The sequence below is a fragment of the Sarcophilus harrisii genome, chromosome X (assembly GCF_902635505.1).
Source record: "Sarcophilus harrisii chromosome X, mSarHar1.11, whole genome shotgun sequence".
Classification (NCBI taxonomy): domain Eukaryota; kingdom Metazoa; phylum Chordata; class Mammalia; order Dasyuromorphia; family Dasyuridae; genus Sarcophilus; species Sarcophilus harrisii.
In genome coordinates, this window is record NC_045432.1 from 78,863,467 (window position 1) to 78,888,694 (window position 25,228).

Genomic DNA, 25,228 nt, shown 5'->3' on the forward strand with positions numbered 1-25,228 from the left:
TCTTCCATGGCACAAAGCCTCTCCTTCCACCTTCCTTTAGTAATTGACTCTAAAGGGAAGGTCAAAGACATTTCAGAATCCCAAGTCACAAAATCTGCCAGGTGACCCTGACCCATCAGGGAAAAACACTATTTCCAAAGCACTCAAAGAAGGCCATTCTTCTAGATCCTAGGTATATACAGAAGCTTAACTCATTTAACCAGAGCCAGTCAAGAAGCACAGAGAGGGAGAACTGAAGAACAACTCCATCCAACGATCTTTGGCCAATATGGAAATGTAAACCTCTAAGGAAACCTGATAAAGTTGAGAACATCACGTTAGTAGAAAGGATTGTCTGACAGCCCTACTTGAGGGTCCATGTCTGTTCTGGAATAATTGAGTCCACAGTCATTATATGGGTATAGAGTCATCGTCATCGGCGTGGTTGTCATCAGTTTGTCATCAGTCCACAAGGTGGCTTTGGGTCAGGAGTTCTGAGCTCCTTCCTCATTTCACAGGTCCTGGCTGATGTCTTTAATTCCTTGAAGGATCTTCTTCACATGGCCAACCTTTCTGATCCCTAAATCCTTTATGGGGAGGGAGGGAAAGAAAAAAGAAGTTAGTTTGCTGACAGCTACCCGATCACTTGGGCCAGGTAAGAGAGAGCGTGGGCCCTGTTGAACTTGTGGCTTCCCCACCATGCCTAATCCCTGTTGGTAGCAGCCAAGCCATCAGGTGAAAGTGCCTGGGACCAAACCTCATTGGGCTGAGTTCTCAGATGTCTGCTGCATACTACAAAGCAGTTCTGGGATGTGCAGCATGCTCTATGGAATCGGGAGAGGTGGCTGTGGTCGGTTCTGGGCCAGGGGGTGAGGGAGGCAGTTATTGGAGTCCTTGGGTGAGGCTGGAGAAGGACACTGTCTTTGGATCAGCAGTCCTTCCTTCTTGTCTCTAGTCCCAATCATTTTTGTACTTTACCTAGAAGGAAGGCTGGCTCAGCTCATTCCCAAGCCCTGTGACATCTTGGACCTGAGGTAGGGTTAGGTGCTATCTGTGCTATATTATCTGTCTGTCATGCTAGGCTACCTGTCTCCTGGGTTAGCCCCATTTACTTCTGTTTGAGGCTCTCCATTACTTTTGAGCGAGGGTTTTTAGGGCCAAGGTTCCCATTATATTCTCATGCCTTTACCTCATGGGAACAGCTCAATAAAAGGGCTTAGCCTTGCTCACTGACTTGGTGGCTCCACCTGGTCCCTCGGTTTCCTCATCTGTGTTTGCTACTAGTGAGTATGTTTAAGATGGTCAGGTGAGAAATGTTTCACGTGCAGAACAAGGCCAAGAGTGGAAGAGGGGGGCTGTGGATGGACATCTCTAGTGGACGAGACCACCGTGGTGATTGCTTAGCAGGTAGAAACAGATGGAAACTCAGAGCCCACTACAAAGCATTGTAAGAGCAAGAGGACTAGATTCAAGGAGAGAGAAACTCCTCGAGGGTGAGGTAAAGCTGGTGATGATAAGAACAGGTAGAAGCCCTCTCTGTAGCCCCCTCCCTCCCACTGCAGAAAGACAAAAACCTTTGTTGGGATGAGGATCCAGCTACCCAAGTCCTCCAGCTAGCGCTTTTCCCTTTCCGTGAAAGACCCGAGGGGCTTCTTAGTTCTTACCAAATTTTGGCAAGGAAGGAAGGACAAAAGCAAGATCAGCTTGGCCAGGGGATCATGCCAAGGCTATGTCACTTGTGGCCAGCGTGGATGCCAATGGGACGGCTACCATTTCTGGAAAACGGGGGCATTTGTGAATACCTTCAAATCTCGTCTCTCCAGCAGGATCAGCTCTGAGCCCTGGATTTCATGGCGGGTAAAAATGTCTTTGTACTCCCCTAAACCAAGTGCGTCCAGCCAAGAAGCCACTTCCTCAGGGCCCCATTTGTCCACTAGCAAAAAGGAAAATGACAGATGACCAACTTATTGAGAAGAACAGCGAGAGGGGACCAAGAGCAATACGTGCAGAGAGAGAGAAACACACACAGAGAAGGTAAGCGAAGCACAGGCAGACCGAGAAAGGAATCAGAACAAGTTGGTAAGAGGTGCTGGCAGACAGCAGCAGTAGCAGCAGCAGCAGCAAGCTTAGAGAGATTTCTTGATGTATCAGAAACCATCAAGTCCTGGGGTGGCCCAAAGGCCTGAGCTTTGTCCAATGGATGAGGGCTTGTTCAAATTTTACATGAATCTTCGAGGAGCATGAAGTGGCTTTTCTCTTTTATACTTGGTGGTCCCTGATCCTAGTGCAAGGCACACAGCACAGGCACAGTGCACACTGATGGAATTAGCTTGGACGCTGGCTGGATTTTTTTCTGCCTCCCATACCTTCAAGGGTAGGGATCCTGTCTCCCTCACATAGCTGTCAGGGCTAAAGAGCTAAGTGGCAAACAAGCCGGCTCTGGCAGTCACCAGTTGGCCTTGTAGGCAATAAAAGAGATAGGCTAGAGCAGGGATCGCAGCTTGGTCACCACCTTAGTGAGATGACAGGCGAGCTCTTGGCAGTTCAGGGCCTGTAATCCAGTCAGTGACTCCACAAGCTTGGAGAATAGGGTTAGGGGCCTAAGGCAAATGAACTTCCTGGGCCCACTCTTCAGCAAATCTCTAGGGAGATGGTAATGCTGAAGCTATTTCTGGCCCTCCCTCATTCAGGTGGGCTAAGTTGTCTAGAGTTTCTCCACAGACTCATTTTTTTTTCCCCACAGTGTCATTTAAAGAAACACTGCACTCCTTACTGTCTTTGGCAGACACATATCAGGAAGGGTCCAAGAAGACTGACAGCTGTGACCATAGCTGCTGTTCATATCCTGAAGTCTTATCAGATGTCTCGGCAGCCTGAAAGTTGCAATCCTCAGATCACTGGTGCTTGGCTCTGCCATTGAATGTCTAAGTGCTGCCAGAACCCAAGAATTTGGGGCTCTGGCCATTCTCTGAGTGACTGTCTCTAGTGTGTGCTTTATTGGGAATTTTGCTTGTTTCTTCTGACAGTGGTTCAGGGCTTGGCCACCATCCGAGTCAAAGATAGCCTCCAGGTAAGAACATCAAGAATGAGTTGTCAAAACAAAACAAAACAAAAAACGTCCTGGCACGAAAATAACTTGTGTGCACTGGGCACATCACATTTGTACAATTGGCTGGAGCTCAGAGGCGAGGAGAGATAGGGGAGAAGGTGCGAATGGCAGTAGACAAGCAGAGAGATTCCTGAAATGGCCATGCTAGAGTTCAGGAACAGCTGGGGAGACCCAGGAAAGGGAAAGAAGCAAGAGAAGTTCCCCCTGTGTGTCCCTCCCAGCCTTCCCAGAGCTAGTCCCAGAACTGGAGGAATTCTTGGTCATTTTTATGCGGGGTGGATCCCTGCTACATCAGTGCTCTCCCAACTGCTTCCACTATAAAAGGACCAACAGACTGACAGTCCCTTGAAATTCCTAGCCATTTGTTTGCATGAGGATCCCTATAGGCCAGGGAAACGGTCCATGACCAGAGGCCTGCTCAGACCTTGGCCATGTTCCCCCTTGAATGGTGGTCAAAAGAAAAGGTGACACAGAAGCAAAGGGGTTCCCTTAGGCAGTCAGGCTTCCTCTGACTCCTGATGGGTCTATCTTCTGGCCTGGCTTGAAAGTGTTTGGAAGGGAGGATGCTGTAATCCCGGCCTCCACACCTGTGCTTTGTAAGGGGCCCAGTTATCTCTGGGTGATGAGCTCTGGGCTTAGTGAGGGGGCACTTCCCCACCTACCCATATAGCCACAGACCTCAGAAAGGCCTCTTCTCATCTATGCCCTATCCTGATTTCATTTGTTTGCTTGAAATCTTGGCCCAGCCTATGTGGTTATGTGGGTGCAGAAAAAAAGAGGAAGGGAGAGGGGGGGAGAAGAAGAGGTAGAGAGGAAAGGAAGTAGTGGCACCATAGGGTCTGCCTTCAGATCTCCTGGATGGGTAGCCTGGCCACAAGTTTTTGTCAAAAAGGTTTTAGGTAAAGGAGCCAACAAGATAATTCAAGTATCTCCCTGTTGCCAACTAGTGACAATTTAAAGAATCGTAAAAAGGTCACTTGGAGCCCAACCCCTCGGGACACTGGCCAGACTAGAGGGTGAGCTCCCCCAGCCTCTTCCAGGCTGGGCCGGCCTTCCGCCTCTCACCTTCTAACCTCCTCTCCTGATCTTTGTTCCTCCCTGCTCAGGGAGGAGTAGCACTTGCACAGACGGGCTCTGGCAAGGGTGGTCATGGGCTCTTAGCACCTGGGCTAAGACTTTCTCTCTCCTCATCAGCTCAGAATCAAGATGGCACTGGAATGCTGAGGCTGAAAGTCTCCCCCTGCCCTTCCTCTTTACTTCCTGGGCAGGTCCAAAACGGGAAGAAAAAAACCCAGCTGAAGGGCAGAGAGAGATTTTCCTGGGAAAATTAAATTTAGAAGGCTCAGAGAGAGAGAGAGTGAGAGTGTACAAGTGAGCAAGCCCCACTTGGCTCTGTTTTGAGCCTTTTACAAAAGCAAATCTGTCAGGATTAAAAGCTTGTCTTGCTCCAGGCACAGGGAGGAAGCCAGATTTGACTAGGAGTGGTATCTAAGGATGGCTCTTTAGCCATATTGTGGCCTGAGGGGAACAGCGTTGGGCAGAGCAGAGAAATAATTGGCGGCTTTCTGAATAGATTTCTTTCAGCAGGTTGAGGAGTCAGCTCCAAGGGAAACCTGCCCTGCAGCCTCCTGTCTTGCTGAGAAAGTCAAGGGAAGAGACTGAACTTCCATGTTCCCCCAAGCCCTCGTGACAGTTCTGGGATCCCTTGGAACTGTCCAAGATGGCACCTTTTGAACTTGCTTCATCTTGTCTGCACACTTGGAGGACAGGGAACAATGACTATCTCTTCCCTCTTTCCTGCCAGCACTGTGTTTCTCTAGAGAGCTCAGCCTCAGGAAAACTAACTCTATCCCTGCAATTGTGGCAAAGGGACTTACCTGAGACGGAACTGCTCCATTTGACCTTGTGGGACTTGCTTTTCTTTCCTCTGGAGATGTTCAGGCGCAACCTGAAGCTGCCCTTGCTAGCATGTCCCAAGCTCTCCTGGACCAGAGAAACACAAGAAGGTTGGTTTTTGTACTTTCTCAAGAGGTTGGCAAGGGCTTGGGCCAACTGCCCCAAGATCCGCTTATGCTCTAAAATGTTTTGGACTGTCCTATGTTGGCACCCAGAGGCCATCCAGTCCAAGCCCCTCATTCTATAGATGGAGAAATTGGGGCCTGCCCATGGAATTGACATTTCTCAAGGTCATATGGTGGTGAGAATCAAGAAGCAGAATCTTGGTCCATATTAAAAAGGTAGCTGTAGTGTCTGGCTATACTGCCAGATGGGCATCCCAGAATTGGCACTTTCTGCTGATATTTCTATCAAAGTCACTCGTTTTGGGGGCTGCTTCATTTTCTACTGCCTTGCTGCCCTTTCGGGAGAAGTTGACAAGAGGCAGACCTCGGGTTTGAAGTCAGGACCAAGTTCCCAACTCCGAGGACTGCCTCAAAATGTCCTGGGGCTGCCGAGCCAGATGTGGCCTCATTCAGAGTGCCATCAGTGGCCTCTGAAGTCACTCCCTTCCTCCTTTAGGAATCCGTCCTTCTGTGAATGTTGGGTTTGGGCAGCTTTGCCCCTCTCTCCTCCCCTGGCCTTTTACCTAGTTCATCTCCATTAGCACATGGGGCAGCAGAGGGACCAGGAAGCTGCACGGAGCAACATGGCCTCCTCGGACAGAGACTGCATAAGAAAGATTAAGGCTTGTTTTTCCTGGGGTCTGCTGGTTTAATACCCAGAGAAAGAAACAGGTGCCCACCTGCAGGGGCTTGGCCACATTTCGGGAAGGACATTAAGAAGCTGGAGTGCCTCCAGAGGAGGCTGACCATGGCCACTGTGGAGCCGGAAGTGGCCCTAAGGGATGGAGAAGTCATGGACAGGAAGGCCTTTGCTCAAGACTGTTAAGTGCAAAGCCTCTGACTCTGCATGCAGTGCTGTCAGCTAAGCAGCACCTGAAGGAACAGGTGAGAGCCCAGAGAAGGCTGGGGGAGCTGGCTTCTGACAGGTTATCATCAGATCTGTTCTGCTTGGCCCCTAGGGGCTGAACCAGGAGCAGTGGAGGGAGGGGTAGTAGGAATGACAGCAAGTTGCAAGAAGGCAGATTTAGGCCAGCTGCAAGGAAGAGCTCCTTCACAAGGAGAGCTATCCTTGAGTGGCCTGGTTGTTCTCCCTCAGGAGCTGAGGGGGCTCTTCATCATTGGGGGACTCCAAGTCGAAGGTGGCTGACCCTTGGGGTGGGGGTGGGGAAGATTTCAGAGGGGATGTTTGCTTGGGAATGGGTAGAACTTGACAGCATCAGAAGAAGGGCCCTTTTAACTTGTAGTGTCTATGATTTGGTCCCCAAATGAACAAACTATTTTCCAATTTTGTGACACAATTTTCAAAAATCATCACATGTCCATGATATGCCTGTACCATCTGCTATCCATCTTTGCTCAGTTACCCCCAGAGCTTGCACTTCCTGTCTCCTGGATAAAGTTAAAGGGCCAGAGTGGGGTGAAGGGAAGGAAGCTTGGAAACGGCTGAGACGGAGTGGGACCAAAAAAGTACCGGTGCTTTTCCTCCTCCTTTCCACTTAGACTTGGGAGACATCTGTACTCTTAATACCCCTTCTCAGAAAGACCCTCTCTGCACTGACAAGACCAACTCCAGATCATGAGAGTGCTAGCTTAGCATAGTGCCTGGCACACAGTAGGTGCTTAATAGGTGTTAGCTGATTATAAGAGTTTCAGCCCCCGCTATCCCTCTATCTTCATTCACTGGATGCTGGGGATGAAGTGAAGAAAGCCCCACAGCTTTCAGTCACCCTGTTCCTTTGGGGCTCCGTTAAGAAGGGACACTTACCTCTTCCGTGACGGCATTGAGGATGGGTGCCATCCAATGGATTTCAGACACTTTCTCCAGCTCCTGGCTGACATTGGCTAAGGCAACCTGCAGCCCCTCCTCCCGCCGGGGACTGTCCAGCTGCTGTAGGGATGGAAGGCAGACAGAATGAGCTTGTGCTAACTTGGAAGTCCAAGGCTCTGTGTTCTTTGCTACACATTCTGAGGTAACGTGCCATGGCAGAGGGGACCTAGAGAGATGGCTGGAGAGGAGCTGGGCCCATGTCCTGCTTCTCAAGCAGAGTGGCATAGGGCCACCAGCTAACTTTTAAGGCTCTGCTTTGGCTCTCACTGTCAAGTACCATCAGCCCTACACTGGACAACAGAACAGTTGCGGCCCTCTCTTCTGAGCTGGAAATATTTGGCGAGGGTTTTAGGCTCAGAGGGACTACCTTAGATTTAGTGTTTGAAAGGATCTCGGCTTTAGGGTTAGAAGTCACTGAATCTACTGCTCTCAGTGGCTAGACACTGAAGCTCAGAGCCTAATGTTGAACAGTTTCTGTCACAGAGCTGGGGTGGTTCAAGGCCATGGCCTGTCTCTGAAATCCAAGGTCTTTCGCTGTCCATGCCAAGGCTTGTCTTTTACCTGAATGCTGTTTAGGGTGTTCCCCAATTTCTCATATGGATGCTGAGATCTGAAGGGGCCCGAGGATAGTCCCTCCAGACCCAGCTGATCCCAGGCCCGTCTACTAATGGAAGTCATGGCATATTCTGCCCCCTAAATCCAGATCCTTGATGACTGTTCTCTCTGGTCCTGAGATCACATCCCCTCCAGTAGAGCTAAGCCTTAAATGGCCAGTATGGTCAGGAGGTTTGTGTTCCTGGGACTATCAAGTAGATGGAACAGATGGGTAGTGATGGCACTGGCCTGAGGCCTCTTATCTCCTTGGCCTGGGACCCACTTTCAGTTGGACCCCCGAGTGGGAATTTGATGGGCTGGCAGGTTACATGGATGGGTGATTAGGAAAGCCAGTAGCATAAACATCAGCGACTGAAAGACTGGTAGGATGGGCAGACTTGGAGGGCCTTAGGGAGTCAGGCAGAGACACAGCAAACTTGGCAGCCCTGGGGAAAAGGTCCCCAAGCAAAGCTGGAGATGCAAGGAATTGAATAGCTGGATCCTCTGCCCCAGGAGATGGCCCCTGAAATGTTGGTCTCTCCAACTGTTTGGCTACACAGACATGGAGACTACCCAAATAAGTGAGGTCCCTCTGGTAGGTACCAGGGAGGTGATAGCAATGCTCTCCTTTGCCCCCAGCCTGAGGAGGGCTGCCAGGATATTGAAGTTCACACCACATGAAGAAGACAAGACTTGGAACAAGAGAGGAAATGGTACTCATTGTTTTCAAGGTCCTAAAGGGTTTGTCTTGAGGAGAAGGGACTAGTCTAGATCCGTTTGGTCCCCAAGGCAGCATTAGGAGTCTTTTGGGGGGAGTTGTAGAGGAGCAGGTTCAGGCCAGATTTCAGGATGAACTTGCTAACAATGAGAACTGTCCCCTTTCTTCTAGCCCTCCTTCCTGAGCTGGAGCTGCCACAGAGGAGGGGCTCCCCTGTCTGTAGGCCTTCAGGTGAGGGCTTGTTGTAATGGGGGCCAGGGTTGGGAATCAGGGTGTGACTGGCTGCCTCTGAGGTTCTTCCTACCTTTCGCTTTCCTTCCCCTCTCTTGGATGCCAGACTGGTCCTCGGCAAAACTGGATGAGTTGGGGTGAGAGACAAGTCCTGGCCCCCACCCCCACCCTCCCTGTGGTGCAAAGGAAAGTCCAAGGGTTTGAGGTCAAATCTCAGCTCTGTTTTCAGTCACACCATCTCTTGGGGGGCACTTTGCTAGGATCTCCACACTTATACTCTTGCCTTCTGTGACCTTCCATCTCTCTGCCTCTGCTGCTGTCATGTTTGTTGCCTGGGAGGATGTAGGTGTCTGAAACATAATCTCTGGAGGGGATTCTAGGAAGGTGGGGCATTCTTCTGTTCTCCCTTATGTGGGCCTGTACCACAGCTCTATCACGTGGCATTGTGGGACCCCTACTTGTTCCCTGGCTTTGGAGTCAGAGGAGCTGTGTTGGAAAAACAGCTCTGCCTGCCTGCCTGTGTGACTTTCTCCTTTCTGGGCCTCCTTGATTTCTTCCCTTGGAAAACGAAGGCCTCTGAGATCCTTCCTAGCTCCAGAACTAGGAAGGCTCTAATTGTGGGATTGAACTTGAACTTTCAACCATATCACACCCTGACCTTTGTCTCTCCTAATTGCTGCCAACTTCTTCACTGCCCATCCTCTACTCACCAGCTTCCCTTCCACGTAAGCTCTAGCTTCATTGTACAAGGCTTTCACGCTAATCGAAACTTCCACAGCTGAGTTTCTGCTCAGACTCTGCAAGGGGCGGAGGTGAAGAGAGAAAAGTCAGGAAATGTGGCATCCCAAGGACTGAAAGGAGCTGGCGGGGCGACCAGGGAGTGAGGCCACTCTGTCATCTGGTCCAATTTGGCTCTTCTTTTCGACTCCCTCCCAGGACAGGGGCTTTGCCCTGAGCTACCCTTGGTATCAAGAGTCACTGAGCAAGTCCAGGACCTGGGTTACTGACTCAATTGACCATGTCAAAATGGAAGGCACTCTAGACCTTTGGGCTGAGTGGAGGCCCAAGGGTTCTTTTTTCTCTCCCCGCCCCCCCAGTCAACTAAACCATTTCTTTCAACTGGATCCTCTGGACTAGACATTCCCAGCCCAGGAGTTAGCTTTTTGAGCACTGAAAGCGTTGTTAAAGGCCTACAAGTGTGTCCCTTGCAGGATTGGCAATTGGTAGGAAGTCCAGCTGCTTCTGAGATGCATGATGGTCCTGGACCTTTATTCCTCAGAATTGCTTACCCTTTGGCTGTGTGTGTGCACACGCACGCAAGTGCCTACCCTATCCCCAACCAAGCCCCAGTCCTCTCCTCCCTGCCTGGTATCGCTCCCATCCCCACCTCACCTCGGGGCTGCTGCCGCTGCGTTTGCTGGGCAGCACTTCGGTCAGGGCCGAGGCACAGCCGTTCACCGAGTGGGCTAGCTCCTGCTCTATGGCCTTGTGGATCTTGGCCACTTCTCGGATCCTGCAACCAAGTCAAGAGGAGAGGTGAGACAGATCCTCACTTGGGAACCTAGAGATGACCGTGTCCTTGGGATATATCATGACATGAGAAAGAAAGCGGGCCATGCTACACTCCTGAGAGAAGCCACGGGCAACTCTCAGCGACACCGCACTGGCGGGTGGGGGGAGGGAGGCGGCGCCAGGCATCACTGAGCCACGTAAAAGGGTGTGGGCTCCGGGGAAGCCACATCCTGAACCATCATCACATTCAGCATGGTGTCACTGGGGCCCCCTTGGTCACCGCTGTGATAGGTCCAAGGTCAAGGATGCTGATGGGCAGCTCGGTACCAGTTGAGTAGTTTGGTTTTGGAGTGACCCGAGGAACTTAAGAGTTTAACACATCCCCCTTGGGGGCTCCTTGGTACTGTTGCCTGGCCAGGGGGAAAAGCAGAAGAAAACTGGGTGCTGGATGGGGCATCCTATGTTGGAAAGGGAAGGAAGACGAGGCAGTGGGGGAGTCAAGCCCCCAGCCTTCTCCAGTGGTTTCCTGGGTATCCTCAGCTTAGGAGCTGGGTTGCCCTCTACTGGCCATCACAGCTCCAATCTTTGTTGCTGAGGAGGACAGCCAGTGAAACTCCTGAGCCTGTGGGAACTTGGATGGTGCCTATCTGGACTTGTTTCCCAGAAGGTGGTACCTTGTCCCTTAAGGTCTCGACCTCATTGCCTCCATACTCAGTGGAGAAGAGCCCGGAAAAGGCCGCCTCCTAGGATCCCTGACTTGTTCTTCAGGAGAGGCAGGGCCTCTGACTCAAGTGCCATGTCCTGGTGGAGGAGCATGTGGCCATGCCCTGAGCTGTCAGCTCAGAGGCACACCTGTTCTGAGGGTCCTCCCTTTCTTTTTTCATCTCCTGTGCTGCTGGGGGAAAGGAGGGTCTGAACTAAGAGGCCTCCATGTTCATCTCAGTGCTTCCCTGTGCTAGGTTCAGCCCAACAGGGGCCCTTCCCTTGTTCTCTTGGTTGGCGGTGGCTTAATGCTACTCTCCCTGGGCCCTCAGGGCGGGCACAGGGTTCCCGACCTTGCGGTAAGTCCTAGCCCAAAGGGTCCCCCGATTTATTATTTCTAACAGGATCTAATCGAGGCGGGCACGGGGTTCTTGCCGGAGCAATAGTCCCAGCCCAAAGGGTCCCCCGATTTACAAGTCAGTTACAGGGTTGATGGATCGTCCCTCTAAGGATGGTGACTATCCCCTAACAGGTGGCAGTCCCCCAGAATCAGACCTACTCAGGCAACTGATAGATGGGGGTGAGTCTCGAGGTCAATTCTTACATTCTGGATACAGAGGCCCTTGGCGCACGGGCTTGGCCTTGTTCCAGAAGACTCCCAGGTTGTTCCCCTTTGGCATCTACCAGTTGCTGAGGGTCATCTCCCAGAAGTCCACTCCTGCTTATGCCCCACCACTTTTATGCATAACAGACAACAGCAAGCTTTGGATGGGAGCCACGCAATTAAAATGCCAACCAAAAGTCAAGGGGGGGAATTCCCATTACCGAACCAGGGTTTGTCTTTTACTCTGGGGGGCAAGTTACCATAAAACCACCTTGCTTGCTGTGTCAGATGTTCTGGGTTTAAGGGGATGATTTTCTGAGGCCAGAGGAGTGACGGGATGCTCCGGTCCATTCCCCATCGGGTAGCGAATGTTGTCCGAACGGGTGGTTATATGGTAAGTCTGCCGATGCAGCAGAGGAACAAAAAGACAACCCACGCACAAAACTTACGTATCCTAGTGAAGTGTTTTGAAGGATATAGGTACAGCCGACCGGGTCTCAGATGCAGAAGCGAGAACTAAGGACACGGGTGTTGTGGCGCTTCTAGGTGCTTCTAGAGGGGAGACTGTATCCTTGTCCAGGCCTGAAGATCAAGTCTCGCACCAACCATCTGTGCCACGTAAGCGCCGGTGTCCCAACATCAGGTCGTGACATGCAGTCGCACAAAAGGGGGCATTTGACTTTTCCCCCTTAGAGAAAAATCTCCATCTCTGCCACGTGCTGGCGAGGCCTCGTCAGTTGCCCTGTGTCTTAGGGAGTCAGGGGCAAAGGCCAGGGGTGACGCAAGTGGCCGGAGAGGGGGTTACAACATGTGACCCTTAGCTTTACTCCAAGCATGTGGCAGGGGTCTGTGAGACCCTTGTGTCTGCCCCTTCCCAGAGGTAGAGGGGCACTGGAGTGATGGCTCCTCTTGCCCAGATGGTAGTGATCTGCAGAACATTTGGACTTTATTGGACACAGAGGGAACTCTCAACAGTGCTATGTAAGCAGACAGAGACACCGAACGCAAGCAGTTGACCAAAGCCAAGCCCCTGAACCTTCAGGAAACCCAGGTGCCCTTCCCTGACCACTCACGTGCCAGGGCCAACTCTTTCACAAGTGACTTGGGGGGCTTTTCTCAGCAGGTAGAGACAATGGGGCCACTAAGCAAGAGAGCTCCCACCGTGGCCATTCCCCCATCAGGGCAGCTGAAAGGGCGGGCACTGGGTGGCATCTGTGAACATAGTACACAGCTGAAGAGGAAGACATTTCCCCAAAGGGTGTTCAACTGCAGGCCTACAACAAGAAGCCCGCACCTCAGGTTTCACTGATGCTAGGAACTTCCTGGTGTGGAAGCTCCCTCCACTAATGTAGGGAGAGCAACTTGGAACTTTGAGAGAGGGGCATAGGGCATTGAGGGTCAAAGGGACTGACCTCTAGTACTTCAGAGTCCTACATTTGTGTGTACATGTATGTATATATCTTGGAAGACTAAAGGAGGTCAGGTGAGTTGGCGCAAATCCCAGCTACCAAATAGGATCTCATGTAGGCTGAAGCCATCCCAAATTCAGACGGGCAAGAAGAAAGGTTCTCCAAACAAAGGGTTAAGGGGCTGGAAAGACCCAGCCACCTTATGGTACAGAGGAGGAAACGGGCCCAAAGAGGGAGAGAAGAAAGGTTGGGAGGGGGAAGAAATGAAGGGAAGGGAGAACAAAGGTAACAGACAGGAGAGCAAAGAAGAAAAGAGGAGATAGGAGAGAGGTAGGATGGTAGAGAAGGAGACGGAAAGAAAAGTGAAGCGGTAAGGAAGGTAGTACTTCCTCCCTCCCACTCTTCCCTTTTCTCCTTCCCCTTCCCTCATTCACCTCAATCCTTCTATCTTGTCTACTTCCCTTTCTCCCCTTTTCACTCTCCTTCTACTTCTTCCCTCTCACTCTTCTCCTTTCCCTTCTTTCCTGTGTCCTCCCTCTCTTTCCCTTGCCCCTTCCTTTGCTCTTTCCTCGTTCATCTTCTGTTTCTTCCTTCCAACATTTTCTTGGCTCTCCTTTCCTCCCTGTCATTCACCTAACTTCTATTATTTCAATCCCTCTATCTTGGCTATTTTCCTCTACCTTCTGTTCCCTTTCTCCATTTTTCATCCTCCTTCCCACTCTTCTCCTTTCCCTTCCTTTTTCTGTTTCCTCCCCCTCTTTCCTTTCACCCTCCTTGTTCATTTTTCTTTCCCCTTCTCGCCTTTTTCTCCTTCCGTCCCCTCCTTCTTCCTTCCCTTTGCTTCTTCTGCTTTCGCCTTACTGCTGTTCTTTCCCTCCTTTTCTCCCTCACTTCTATTACCTCAATCCTTCTATCTTCTCTACTTTTCCTTCTCTTCCTCCCACTGGGGAGGGGAGGGAGGAGAAATCATCTGTTTACCTCCCCCCCCCCATGGGAGGGAGAGAGTGGAAGGAGAAACAGGGAGGAAAGGAGAGCATGGCAGTAAGGCAAAAGCAGAAGAAGCAAGAGGAAGTTAGATGCATGAGGAGAGTAAAGGAAGGAAGGAGGGTGAAAGGAAAGAAGGAGATGGAGAGAGGAAAGGAAGGTGGTAGGCAGGGGAAAGAAGAGAAGGAGTATGAAAGGAAGGAACAAAGACACAGGGAAAGAGGAAAGAGATGAAGGGAACAAAAGGAACAGAAGGAAGTTGGAAGAAGGGGAAAGGAAAGAGGAGGAGGTAGGGAGGGAACAATACTAAGGTGAAAGGGAATGAAAGCAAAGGAAGGAAGGAAGGTGGCAGAGGAGATGAAGTGGAGGGAAGAAACATAGGAAACAAGAAGGGAGGACTGAGGAAGAAGAAAGTGAAAGGGAGGCAAGAAGGAAGGGAACAAGTACTAAAGTGAAGAGGGAGGACACAAGAAAGGAGTGGAAGAAGATGAATAAGGAGAGAGCAAAGGAAAGAATGGAAGAAGTAAGGTGAACGAGGAGAGAGTGAGAAGGAAGGTAGAAGAGTGGGAAAGGGAGGTAGGACTGAGGAAAAGGAAAGTGGCAGGGAAGGAAGTAAGATGAAAGGGACAAGGAGGGAACAGAAAGGAGGAAGGAAGGAAAGAGGAAAGGAGAAGAATGATGAAAGAGGTAAGAAAGGGAGAGAACAGAAGAAGGAAGGTAAATAAGGAAAGAAGGAACAAAAGACAAGAAACACAGGAAAGAAAACGAGGGAAGGAATAGAAGGAATGTGAAAGAAGAAAGAAGAGGGAGGATTGTAAGAAGAGCAGAGAGGAAGCAAACAGGAGAAAGGGGGAACAGGAGGAAGAAAGGTGAAAGAGAAAAGATGGCACAGTGAAGGAGGGAATGAAGTAGAAAAGGAGGAAGGTAGAAGGGCTGGAGAAAATGAAGATTAAAGGGAAGAAAGAAAAGAAGAAACAGAAAGAAGGTGAAAGGAAATGCAAGCAATGGAAGGAGGAAAAAGAAAAGGAACAAAGAGAATGAGAGGAGATGGGAAAGAGGAAAGGGAGGCAGGGAGGCTATTTTTCCCACAGTACAAGGCAGTTCAGGCTTTTCTGGACTGAAAGCTATCCTTGAGATCTTCTAAAATGGTGAGATCGCAAACGTGGGCCTGGCTGGGAGCTCTGGCCTTATCTCCTATAGAACCATGAGATCCCAAGATGGGGAAGGGACTTGGTTTCACCTGAGTCAATTAGTGGCCCAGCCAGGACTATAAGCTAGGTTTTGGGACTTCCAATTGAAGTTATTCTCTGTCCCCTAGTCTTTGCCCTCCTGCCTCTCCTCCTCGGTCCCGGGTCTCTCTATGAGTGGCCACTTCACCTGGTGATGAGGATGTCGGCAGAGCGGGCAAAGCGCTGCAACAGTCTGTATTCGTCCTCGGTGAGGTACTCCATGGACTGCTGGGAGTTGAGCCGGGGTCGGACTGATCGGTAGCTTTCCCCTTTCTGCTTATCTTCCCATGACTTGAGGGTACTCTCAAAGGCCTGGGGATGAGGACAATGGCAAAGAAAGACAATTCAGAGAGGAGCTGGTCACTCCTTTGCTGTGTGCTCCCCAAGTAAAGCTCGAGTGTCCAGGGGTTAGACTTTGGGGTTCCATTCCCCCCCGGACTCCGTGCCAGTCCCATCACATTCTGTGGGAGCTATAAAGCTTGGCATCTCAGGAAGGTAGTGTAGTGGTTACCGCATGTGGAGAGGGATGTGTGGTGTCTGCCATATAGGTGCTCGCTAAATACCAGAGAGGACAAAGGTGGCGCTTGCTTGCCATTGCTTTCCCCCACAGACCCAAGCCTCCTTCCCCAAACTGGCTGACCAATGGGGAGCCATCTCCTTTATGCTTTGAGGAGCTTGAAGTCAGGATCAAATGTAAAAGCTCGTTTTTCGTGGATCCTTAGAAAGATATGGGCAGAAAACCATTCTGGCACTTTCCACTGTTCCACCTAGCTGCCCTATCCAATCATTGATCTCATTGGAAAAACTTGCCAGTAGAGGGCTGGTTACCAGGTCATGATTTCTTTTTAGGGGGGAGGGCGCCCCTCCGCAACTCACAAACCTCCCACTAGGGCACAGAGGAACTGTGTACCAAAGTCAGAGTAGGGGGAAAAGACTAGTAAAAATCACCAATCCTCTATTTCACTATAGTGAAGCTCTGAAAGGACTCCAAGATTATTTTTGTCTATGCTTCTATCAATTTCTTGGGTGGTTCTTTGTTGCTGTTAGTGTGACCTTAGCCTTAGCTTATTTTGCACACGGCTATTGCAGAGGGTGGCATCTCCCATTGCTTAGGGGCCTGGCCCCTTGTTTCTAAGATTTCAGCTGCAGTAGAGACCAGTCACCTCCAACCTTTGATCCCTAACAGGAATGCTGCTTTGCGCACGCACCATTTCTCCGCACCAGTATTTATTCATGCTGTACACACTGTTAACTTATGAGACAAAAAAGTGGGAATTAAAAGGGTGAGAAAGATGGGATTGTATTTGGAAAGTAAATTGGACAGAAGTCCTTTTGCTGTCAGTAAGTGTTATTAAAAAAGTCTTGACTTCTCACCCGGTCTCTGGTCAGCATCTGGGCTCGGTTCTTGTGCTGAATCTTGATGATACCTGGGGGTTGGACCCAGGCCTCTCCATCCACTTGCACGGGGACCCCCTCATCACCACAGATGGTGATCTTGACCACACGGCACTGACAAGGCAACAGAGACCCAGAGATGAGAACGAAGGCCCCCGGCTTGGAGCCCCTGCCAGCATGGCTCCAATCTGAAGCCAAATTGGGCCCCAGAAGTGCTGCCCGGGTCATAGGCCAAAGACTTGCCACAAAGAGGTCGGGAGGTCTGCCCAGATGGGGCTGTGTGCAGCACCTGAACTACACCAAGTGCTTGTCTGATGCTTCTGAACCTAGAGTCCCCACACACATGAGTGTGTATGCCCTCATTCCAAGGCCTGGTGAGTTCCCTGGAGGTCCTGGTCCAGCCACCGGGCCCTTTGCCCCCGCTGCCTACCTGGGCAATGCGGTGATGTTGAAGGTTGATCACTCGGGACACAGCCATTTGGATGCTGCCAAACACTGCCACCACCTCCAGCTTCTTGTCGTCAAAAGAAGGCGCTCCAAAATTCTGTAGGGGGGCAGTGGCAAGGTCGCCTACCTCCCCAAACAGCCCACCCAAGAGACGGGACTGGGAGCTGGGCCCAGGAGGAAGGCCGTTTCTGGCCCTTTCCATCAGCCCCATCTCCCTCCCTAGCCTTTGTCCTAGTGACATTGAGGGTCTCTTCCCAAGGTGCCACATCCTAGGAAATGGGGGGCCATCTGACAGAGGGGTCCCTCAAAACTCAGAGATTCTGGGGCCACGTACTGGAAAACCAGTTTTACTGAGGAGCATTTGCCCGGGGACTTGATTGGGGATCAGGGAAAGAGAAGGCTGTGGAGTCTAAGTGTTCGTCCATTTCCCTGGGCCCCGGTGGGTCAGATTAGGCCCCCGGCACCTTCGCTTGCCTGTGCTGCATTCACTGTGATGGGTGGAGGGAGATGATTTCCCAGGCCACAGGTATTCAGCCTAGCTGGTCCATCCCCAATCCCCATGGCCCCGTCAGTGGCCCTCTTTCCCTCTCCCCCTGGTAGCTGAGGAGCAGCTTACATTGTCTTCCTTGGTTCCGCCCCAGAAGTTGATGCCTCCCGCATAGCTGGGGATGTTGAGCACGGCAATTCCCTGCAGACTCGGCAAGGCCATGACTTCCCCGTCACACTGGAAGAAGCACAGAGAGGAGCTGGAGGGGAGGGGCTCCAGGCACACGAATGGGGGACTGATGGGCGCGCCGAGGTCCCTTCCCATTCCTGGAGCCTGGCGGAGCATAGGCCGTTCTCTTTTCCTCGAGGTTTCCTCCTCTACCCGGGAAGAAAGCCCTGGCCACCCAGCCCTTCCAGCTCTGTTTAGGACCACCAGCTCCTGAGGGTGACCCAGGAAGTTGGACATGACTCGATGGCCCCCAAGGTCTCCCTGGGCCCTATGATCTAGAGGTGGGTTCATTTGAGGGAATTCTGAGGCAGTGCCATCGTTCACCACAAGAGGGAGCAGTCCAGAGAAAAGCTGACTAGCAGTGGGACTTGGCAAGGGGAAGGCAAAGACAACGGAGGGAGCCTTGAATCTGCCCCTGGGACACTTCCTAGTGGGTGGCCCTTCCTCCTTTCACGCCGATGTGCTGTCGAACACAATGTCTTGAATGGAGTCAAACCATGGGACTCGGTCTCCTCCTCTTTAAAACGAACAGAGGGGCCTCTGCCCTCAGCCCCCAAGACTTCTTCCGGCCCAACACGTTCCCCACCCACAGTGGCCAGGGGTCTGGTCCGGTGGCTACGGCAAAGGAGCGAGGGGACGCCTCGGAGGGCCCTTCCGCCACTGACCTCCAGCTGCACCCGCTGCTCCAGGTTCTTGTAGGTTCGCTGCAGGAGTTCCTTGGTTCCCAGCACCCCGTACCACATCATGTTCTTGGTGCGGCTGCTGCAGGTGGGGCGGGGAGGAAAAACAATGAGGCGGGAGAACAAGTTCCACAGAAGGAAGGGACGCACCGGAACCTGCCGGGCCGTGGGGAACCCTGGGAGAAAGTCACCACCACTGAGCCAGAGGCTCTGGAACCTGAGCCAGGCCCCTGGTCCTCCGCGGGTGGCAACAGGCCCGGGCCTCTGCCCTCTCCGGGTTTCCCACCTGAGGCCCCGCAATCGAGAACGACTTGTGTCTCTGGCACCCTTACGGAACGCTTGGAACAACTGCATATGGAAACAGCGTTTGGAGAAGGCCACGGGAGTGCACGCTGGCAGCTTGGGCACAGGGGGCCGGGCAGGAGGCAGCTCCCCGTCGTGAACCGCTTGGGGCTAGTGCTCACACCAGGGGCCCGGCAGCCCAGAAATTGGGTCCCCGGTTGTCCGAGAGGGCCGGTGGCAAGAAGCTGGGCTACGGGGGTCAAGGCAGTGAGCGTGAGGCGGCGGAAACTGCCTTGGCAACACCGGTGGGGGACCCTGGACAAGTCCCTAGCAGATACGGAGTTGGAGGAAGTGGGGGGGGGGGGCTATGATCACCTCCCCAGGGAGTCAGAGCTTTCCTCAGGAAAAGGAGCCCTCCCCTAGCTCACATCCCTGCCAGCTTGCTTCAGCCTTTGGCTTCTGTTCTATCTCTTGTCCCTCCCTAACTTTCAGGGGGTCCAGTCCTTGCCAGTTCTCCTCTCTCAGGAAACTGGATGCCAGAGGGGACCATCCCTTCTTTTGGGGCCGGGCCTCTCCTTGGAGGCTCACTTGGACCCAGGGATCGGTCCCTGCTCTTGCTGATCTACCCAACGCCTCATCTCAATCCAGTCTTTTGGTACCTCCTCAGGGGGCCGGGGGAACCTCCTCTTCGCCACGTCCCTCCTCCTGGTGCATTTTCAGAGCACTGGGGGTGATCTGGGAAGACCTGGGCTCCTCCAGGCTCCACAGCCCCGTTCTCCCACAGCCCACAGCCACAGAGGCCACAGACTGGGGGATTTCTCTTTCACAAGTGAATGGTTCTGGGGAGGGCTGCGGGGGAGGAGGAGGAGGAGGTCACGTAGCCTTTTTGTTTAGAACACCCACCATCCTGCCATGGACAGGTGAGGCAGCCCCGCTGGCAGGTGGGTGTCTGGGCACCGATCCCCGGCTTCCTCAAGGGGAAAGATGGGCACAGCCTGTGCAGGCCTGGAGAAAGGCAGGGAGCTTTTCCTTGTAAGTCTGCCTGAGGGCACAGCTGGCACGGAGCCAAGCCAGGTGCAGCAGGCAAGGTTAGCTGCCAGCAGGCAGGATCTGGGCCATGGCCCGGAGGGCCAGAGGACGTGTTTTGAGGGGGGCGACTGTGGGCACTGCACCTAAGTTCCTCCATCAGCTCCGTCCATGGCAGCCCATCTCTCATTAAGCTCCCCCCCCCCTTTGGGGTAGAGAGGAGGTGGAAGGGGACGGCAGCTGTGTCCTTGCTGGGGAAAGGGGCTCGGCATCTAAAGCCAGAATTTCCTGTGGGATCACTTAAGCAACATGACTCCCAACTGTTGGTACCGTGGGGAAAAGGGGACAATGAGGGAGGTCTCTTGGGTGCCGGCCCGGGGCAGCCGAGGCTCCTGCTGGAGGACGCGAGGGGGCCCAAAGGGCCAAAGGTGGGGCTGAGGGCTTGGATCGGCATGGCTGCCAGCCGTGAGAAAGCGTGGGGAGCAGGAAATGCTTCCAGCTGCCATCTTGGTTTGGGGTGGTAGCTTTGGGAAGTGGGGCTGCCAAACCAGGCCCTCAGCTCCAGCCTCAGGCACCCGGTGCAAACAGCATCCACGAGTTTCCTTTTAGCCGCCGGACCCCGGAGAAGGGGGGCCAAGGATGTAGCATGCCCCCCCCCCCAGCTCATTCCCAACCCCAAGACGAGCTTTGGGGAAATGGACAAAAAAAGGCCCGAGCAGACACAGGAGGAAAACGAGTGGCTCCCGATTTGGGAGCCACAGCGAGCCGCGGCTCACATGCCCATGCTAAGAGCCGAAGACAGCGGGCGTGCTGTCCGGAGGAGGGAAGCGGCCCCTTTCCATACCTGCATTTCTTGGGGTGTTCATCCCTTTTGTTGTTAAACTCCAGAGAAATCTTTGCGTCCAGACCGATGCCGAAGTAGTTATTCATCACGCACTTTTCCGAGAATTGGCTAAAATCAACAGACGTAGGGAGGTTAGCACAGAGAGCACTGGGCGGCGGCTGTTGCCGCCATCGCCCTCCACAACAGCTGGCGTTCTCCAGCCGCACGTGCGATCGGCCTGTAATGCATTCATGTATGGGGGAGGAGGAGCTCAACCGCTGGCACTGGATGAGATCGGACCCCAAGGCATGGAACCTCCTGCCCATGGCACCTCTGGCCTCTGGAAGCCCCCTCACTTTTCCGTGAGAAACACAAAAGGCCGTGGCACGTGGACGAGTTCTCGCCGGGGCACGGCGGGCAAGAGCACGATGTCACACCCATACTCACATGGTGACGGGCTCCTCGGCAAAGTTGCTCGAGCTTGAGTCATCGGGTTGGTCCAGAAAGACGGAGGATGCAGTGGATGACAAGGTGTCTCGGCGGGAATCTGGCCAAAAAGATGCAGCCACTCAGGGCTCCGATTGGCCCACGGTGCACCGGGCTCTCCTGGTCCGGCCCCTTCATCATTCGCACCCTTTTCGTTTCCCTGCCCAACCCTGCCAACTGCTGCCTGGCCACTTTGGGTCAAGGGACTGGTAATCCCAGAGCATTGTGGGGGAACGCTTGGGGTATCCTCTGTCTGCTCCTGCTGGGATATGGTGGACAGCTCGGGGAGATGTCCTGAATAGGCTCCATTAGCTGGCAATGGTTAATTCTGGGCAAGTCCCATTTGTAATGTATCCCCCTTCTTCCTGAACGGGCCACCCAGGACCAAGCCAAGGTGATTGTGCTCTCTGCTGCTGAATCAGAGCAGGTCAGAGGAAGGAGATATGTCTAAATGGACTGAGCAGCCAAGGGGTTCACACCTGACCCCTCCCCAGTGGCTGCCAGGGTGCCCCATTGGCCCCGAGGCCCTTCTCGGGTGATGGCACCTTATAGCCAAAGGCTCCAAAAAAGGGAAGAGGGATGGCAAGTTAGTGGTGAGGGGGCCGAGAACTCTGCTGGATGACCTTTCGACATCCCCTATGGAAGCCCAAGTTCTGGGACTCGGAGCCATGGTGAGCAAAAGCAAACGGGGGTGGGCTGGGCTGGGGCAGGACCCCCCCCTGCCTTCTGGGCCCTTGGCTCCTTTCCTTCTGCTACTGAGAGGAGCCAGGTTTGGGGGCCCGGCCACTTGGGGGTCAGTGCGAGTTGGCCCTTGTCCCTCTCGTCTACAGGGTGGCTGCCGGGCTCCTCCCGGAGGTCACTGAGCTGGCCGGCGGGGCCCTCGGGAGCCCCCTGGTCCAGCTTGAGGTGGGGTGGGGAGCCTTCAAAGTCAAGCCCCGGGGCCCTCTGCCCAGCTCTCCCCATCCTTCCCCACATGTGTGACCTCACCAAGTCTGGACACACCATGAGAGGCTCGGTGACTTCACAAGCATGTGTTCAGTGCCTGCCACGTGCGACGCAGCCCGACTCCCGCCTCTGTCTGTCTGGGCCTGGGCCCCTTACCTTGTTCCGACTGCTCAATGATCTGCCTCAAGGCTTTCTTCAGGCTGTTAGCTCTGAGCACCATCTGGTCCTTGGATCTGAAGGCCGGGGGCACCAGGCTGGAGGGCTGGCAGACCTCCGCGGGGACACCCCCCACGGCGCCCCCTTCGAAGTCGTCCTCGTCGCCCTCGTCCTCTTCCTCGGCGGCCGGGGCGGCCAGCGGGGCGCTCTCCGGGTAGCCTGTGGCGGCCGGGGGCTCCATCTCCAGCTCCCGAATCAGCATGTCGGTTCTGTTGCTCACCGGGGTGCACTGCGACAGACGGGACCAGGGCCTGTCAGAAAGTGGCCCCCGGCATGCCATGGGGGCCTCAAGGGAGCTGGGGATAAGGGAGCCCCGTGGGAAGGAGGGGCCAGAGGCTGAGGGAGCATAGGAGAGAAGGGAAGGGAGGCCGAGGGATGGAAGGAAGAGGAGGAGGAGGTAGCAGGGGTGCCCAGCCAGTCCCCAACATGTGCTCTGCCACATAGTGCCGGCAGGGGAGAGTGCCACATTGTCTCTCCTTTATTGCCATGAGCCAGTGTCAGGTGTGTGCTGGTATGGATCGAAGGCTGGTACACGTGGGTACAGACGTGTGGCGTGTCCCAGGGAGCGATTCCATGGGATGTCTGTCCTCCCTTTGACTTTGACCCATTGGTGATTCTGCCATCCAGGACCAAAGGGAAGGAGCTTCATCCTTCCACCTTGTGGCTGCCCTCCTCTGGTCTGCTCTCCTCCGGGACAAACAGCCCGGTTCCTGTAGTCCGACCTCCCAGTGGGAGGATTTGGGGGCTCGCCCCAGCCTGGCCGCCCTGCCCCGGACACCGTGCCGCTTAGCTGACCTTCTTGAACTATGGTGCCCAGAAGTGAGTCAGTGCTCAAGGAAGGTCAGAGATTGGCGGGACAATCATGTGCCCAGGTGCTCTTGGGAAGCTCTCTGCGTCCTATTGAGGCATGGGATGGCGAGAGCTGCTCCGGCCACTGACTCACGTCGAGCTTGCGGTCCACTGATAGCGAGGACTTCTTTTCTACCCAAGCCTTCCCCATCTCATGTGTGAGAGCTTGACTGTCTGGCCTCTAACACCGGCCTCGACATCTCTTCCTTGTGACTTCCATCCTCCTGGGTTTGGCCGACGCTGCAGCCCGGCGTGAGCCCCAAGGGTCCCACCCCGTCCTATGGGCTCACACGTGAGCGCGTCCCTGGCGCACCAATGGGAGTGGGAGCAGAAGCCTGGCATTCACGGTTGTGGGGTGCAAGCAGTTGGCATGTTTGGACACCTATGGGAGCCTGTGTCTGGTGAGCATGTGTCTGGCTGCAGCGTCCCCACCCCCTTGCTCTCTCCCCGCCGGCCTCTCCCCATGCACAACACTCGACGGGGGCATCTTTCCCACGTCGCCAGGTGCCCGAGGCCCTGGCCCAGTAGTCAGCCCCGGCAGTTAGCCATGCTTGGGTTACCGGCCGTGACCGCTCTTCCCTGGAGCCCATTAGCCCCGCTCTGCCACATCCTCCTCAGGCTTGCCCACACGTGCCTGGTTTGTGCAGCTATGTAGGGTCGGAGAGGGTGTGCTGGTGGCGAGCCAGCTCCGGTCGCCATCCCGAGCGCGCCACAGCCCATCCCTGCCCCTCCGGCCCAAGCGCTGTGAGCCGGGAAGCCTTGTCTTCCTGCACCGCGTGCAAGTCGCAGGATCGGCCAGGGCTGGCAAGGTCAGGCGGGGACCCTCTGCCTCCCACTTCTTGTCTGTGGTCCTCCCCCCGGCCGCGCCAGCTTCGACCACAAACTCATCAAGGTCGCTGCTCAGAAATGCACACTGACATGGCATCACGGGGCAACGTCATGCCCGGCTCCATCAGCCTCAGCAGGGAGCACCGGGGCCCCGCGGCTCCCTCTCACCCACCTGGGGCTCCCCTCGGCCCACACCCATCGGTGAGTCTCAGGAAGGCAAGCGGCTGTTCCCTCTGCGCTGGGCATGGGGGCAGGAACTTGGCAGGAGGCTGCCCTGGAGCCTGGCCTCAGCCGGGGATTCCTGGGCTGGCAACTTTTGGGCAGGCCTTCAATGCCCTCGGACCCGGCTCCCTCTTCCACTGTCTCCTGTTTGGTCTGTATCCACGCTCTGGCCCGGACGGTGGCCATCTTGCGCTCAGAAAAGAAGTGCGAATGGGGGGGTGGACTGCCGGGCGGCTTGGAGGTGCTGCCTGCACGTGCGCACGTGTGTTTGTGACTCATGTAATGGAGGCACATGGGGTGGGGGGCTCCTGGGGCTTCTTGTTCACACGTATGGAAGCTCGCACACGGCGCCTTGCTATGCTTTGTGTAATGAGAGTCTCAGGACACGGATATACCCGTCCGTTGGGCACATGACACAGGCAGACGACTCCTGCTGGGTACATACGTGTGACCCAACACACGCTTTCCCTTCCAGGCAGGTGCGCGCACGTGTGTGGACACATGCAAGTGCCCCCTGCACCAAGCTTCACAGCCCGACTACTTGGGCACGGCTCCTTCCCACCATCTTCATGCACCCCACTGGGCTGTGCCAGGCCATGGGCCTTCAGAAAATCACAGAACGCCCTAGCTAGAGAGACCTCAGGGTCAGCCAGTCTGATTCTCTCATTTTGGCAGAGGAGGAAACTGAGGTCACACACACCGTTCAGGATTGGGAGTCAGAGGCCCTACTGCTGGCACCTTGGCTAAGTCCCCTGCCCTCACCCACAACAGGAGAGGTTTCTCCCATCCCAAACGTTCTAACATCTCAACCCCAGATTCTGTGTAGCCTCAAGCAAAAGTTCCCAACCCACCCTGAGCTTCAGTTTCCTTTCCTGGAAGCCCTTGCTCTTTCCCCGCCGGCCTCTCCCCACACACAGCACTCATCTTTCCCACGTCGCCAGGTGCCCGGGGCCTTGGCCGTGGCCCAGTAGTCGGCCCCGGCAGTTAGCCATGCTTGGGTTACCGGCCGTGACCGCTCTTCCCCGGAGCCCATTAGCCCCGCTCTGCCACATCCTCCCCGGGCTTGCCCGCACATCGCAGAGCCAAGGCCGGCCCCCAGCTCTGCCTCTTGGCCCAACATCTGCCTTGGCCCGGCCTCAGAGCTGCCCCGAGCGGGGAGCGCGTCATCGGGGGCAGATTCCCAGGGGAACGGCCCCTGGGAGGGACGGTGGAGGAACAGCAAACTTAATCATTGATTTCTCCGGGGCCCTCCTTCCTGTCCACTGGGCCAGGAAAAAAGAAGGCCTCCCAATCCTCAGAAGCTCTTCCCGGGCTGGGGGTTATGGGGCCCACTCCACTCGGGAGGCAGAGGACAG

General features: G+C 54.3%; 1 protein-coding gene across 2 annotated transcripts in view; it reads right to left on the reverse strand.

Annotated features, from left to right (window-relative positions):
* Window positions 1-453: 453 nt before the first annotated feature.
* Window positions 454-25,228, reverse strand: part of DGKK (diacylglycerol kinase kappa) — a 41,304-nt gene continuing 16,529 nt past the window's right edge. Inside the window, exons 11-23 of one of the 2 annotated variants that reach the window (XM_031944813.1) lie at window positions 21,915-22,203; window positions 20,775-20,874; window positions 20,349-20,456; window positions 18,182-18,278; window positions 17,418-17,525; window positions 16,785-16,898; window positions 16,334-16,468; window positions 15,108-15,271; window positions 9,912-10,032; window positions 9,230-9,316; window positions 6,914-7,036; window positions 4,966-5,071; window positions 454-566 (exon numbers count right to left, since the gene is read on the reverse strand). In XM_031944813.1, coding sequence (XP_031800673.1) covers window positions 514-566; window positions 4,966-5,071; window positions 6,914-7,036; window positions 9,230-9,316; window positions 9,912-10,032; window positions 15,108-15,271; window positions 16,334-16,468; window positions 16,785-16,898; window positions 17,418-17,525; window positions 18,182-18,278; window positions 20,349-20,456; window positions 20,775-20,874; window positions 21,915-22,203 — 1,605 coding nt within the window. In that variant the 3' untranslated portion in view covers window positions 454-513. Of the gene's footprint in view, window positions 567-3,899; window positions 5,072-6,913; window positions 7,037-9,229; window positions 9,317-9,911; window positions 10,033-15,107; window positions 15,272-16,333; window positions 16,469-16,784; window positions 16,899-17,417; window positions 17,526-18,181; window positions 18,279-20,348; window positions 20,457-20,774; window positions 20,875-21,914; window positions 22,204-25,228 lie in introns of those variants that run through there. The other variant, XM_031944811.1, reaches the window with a different exon arrangement.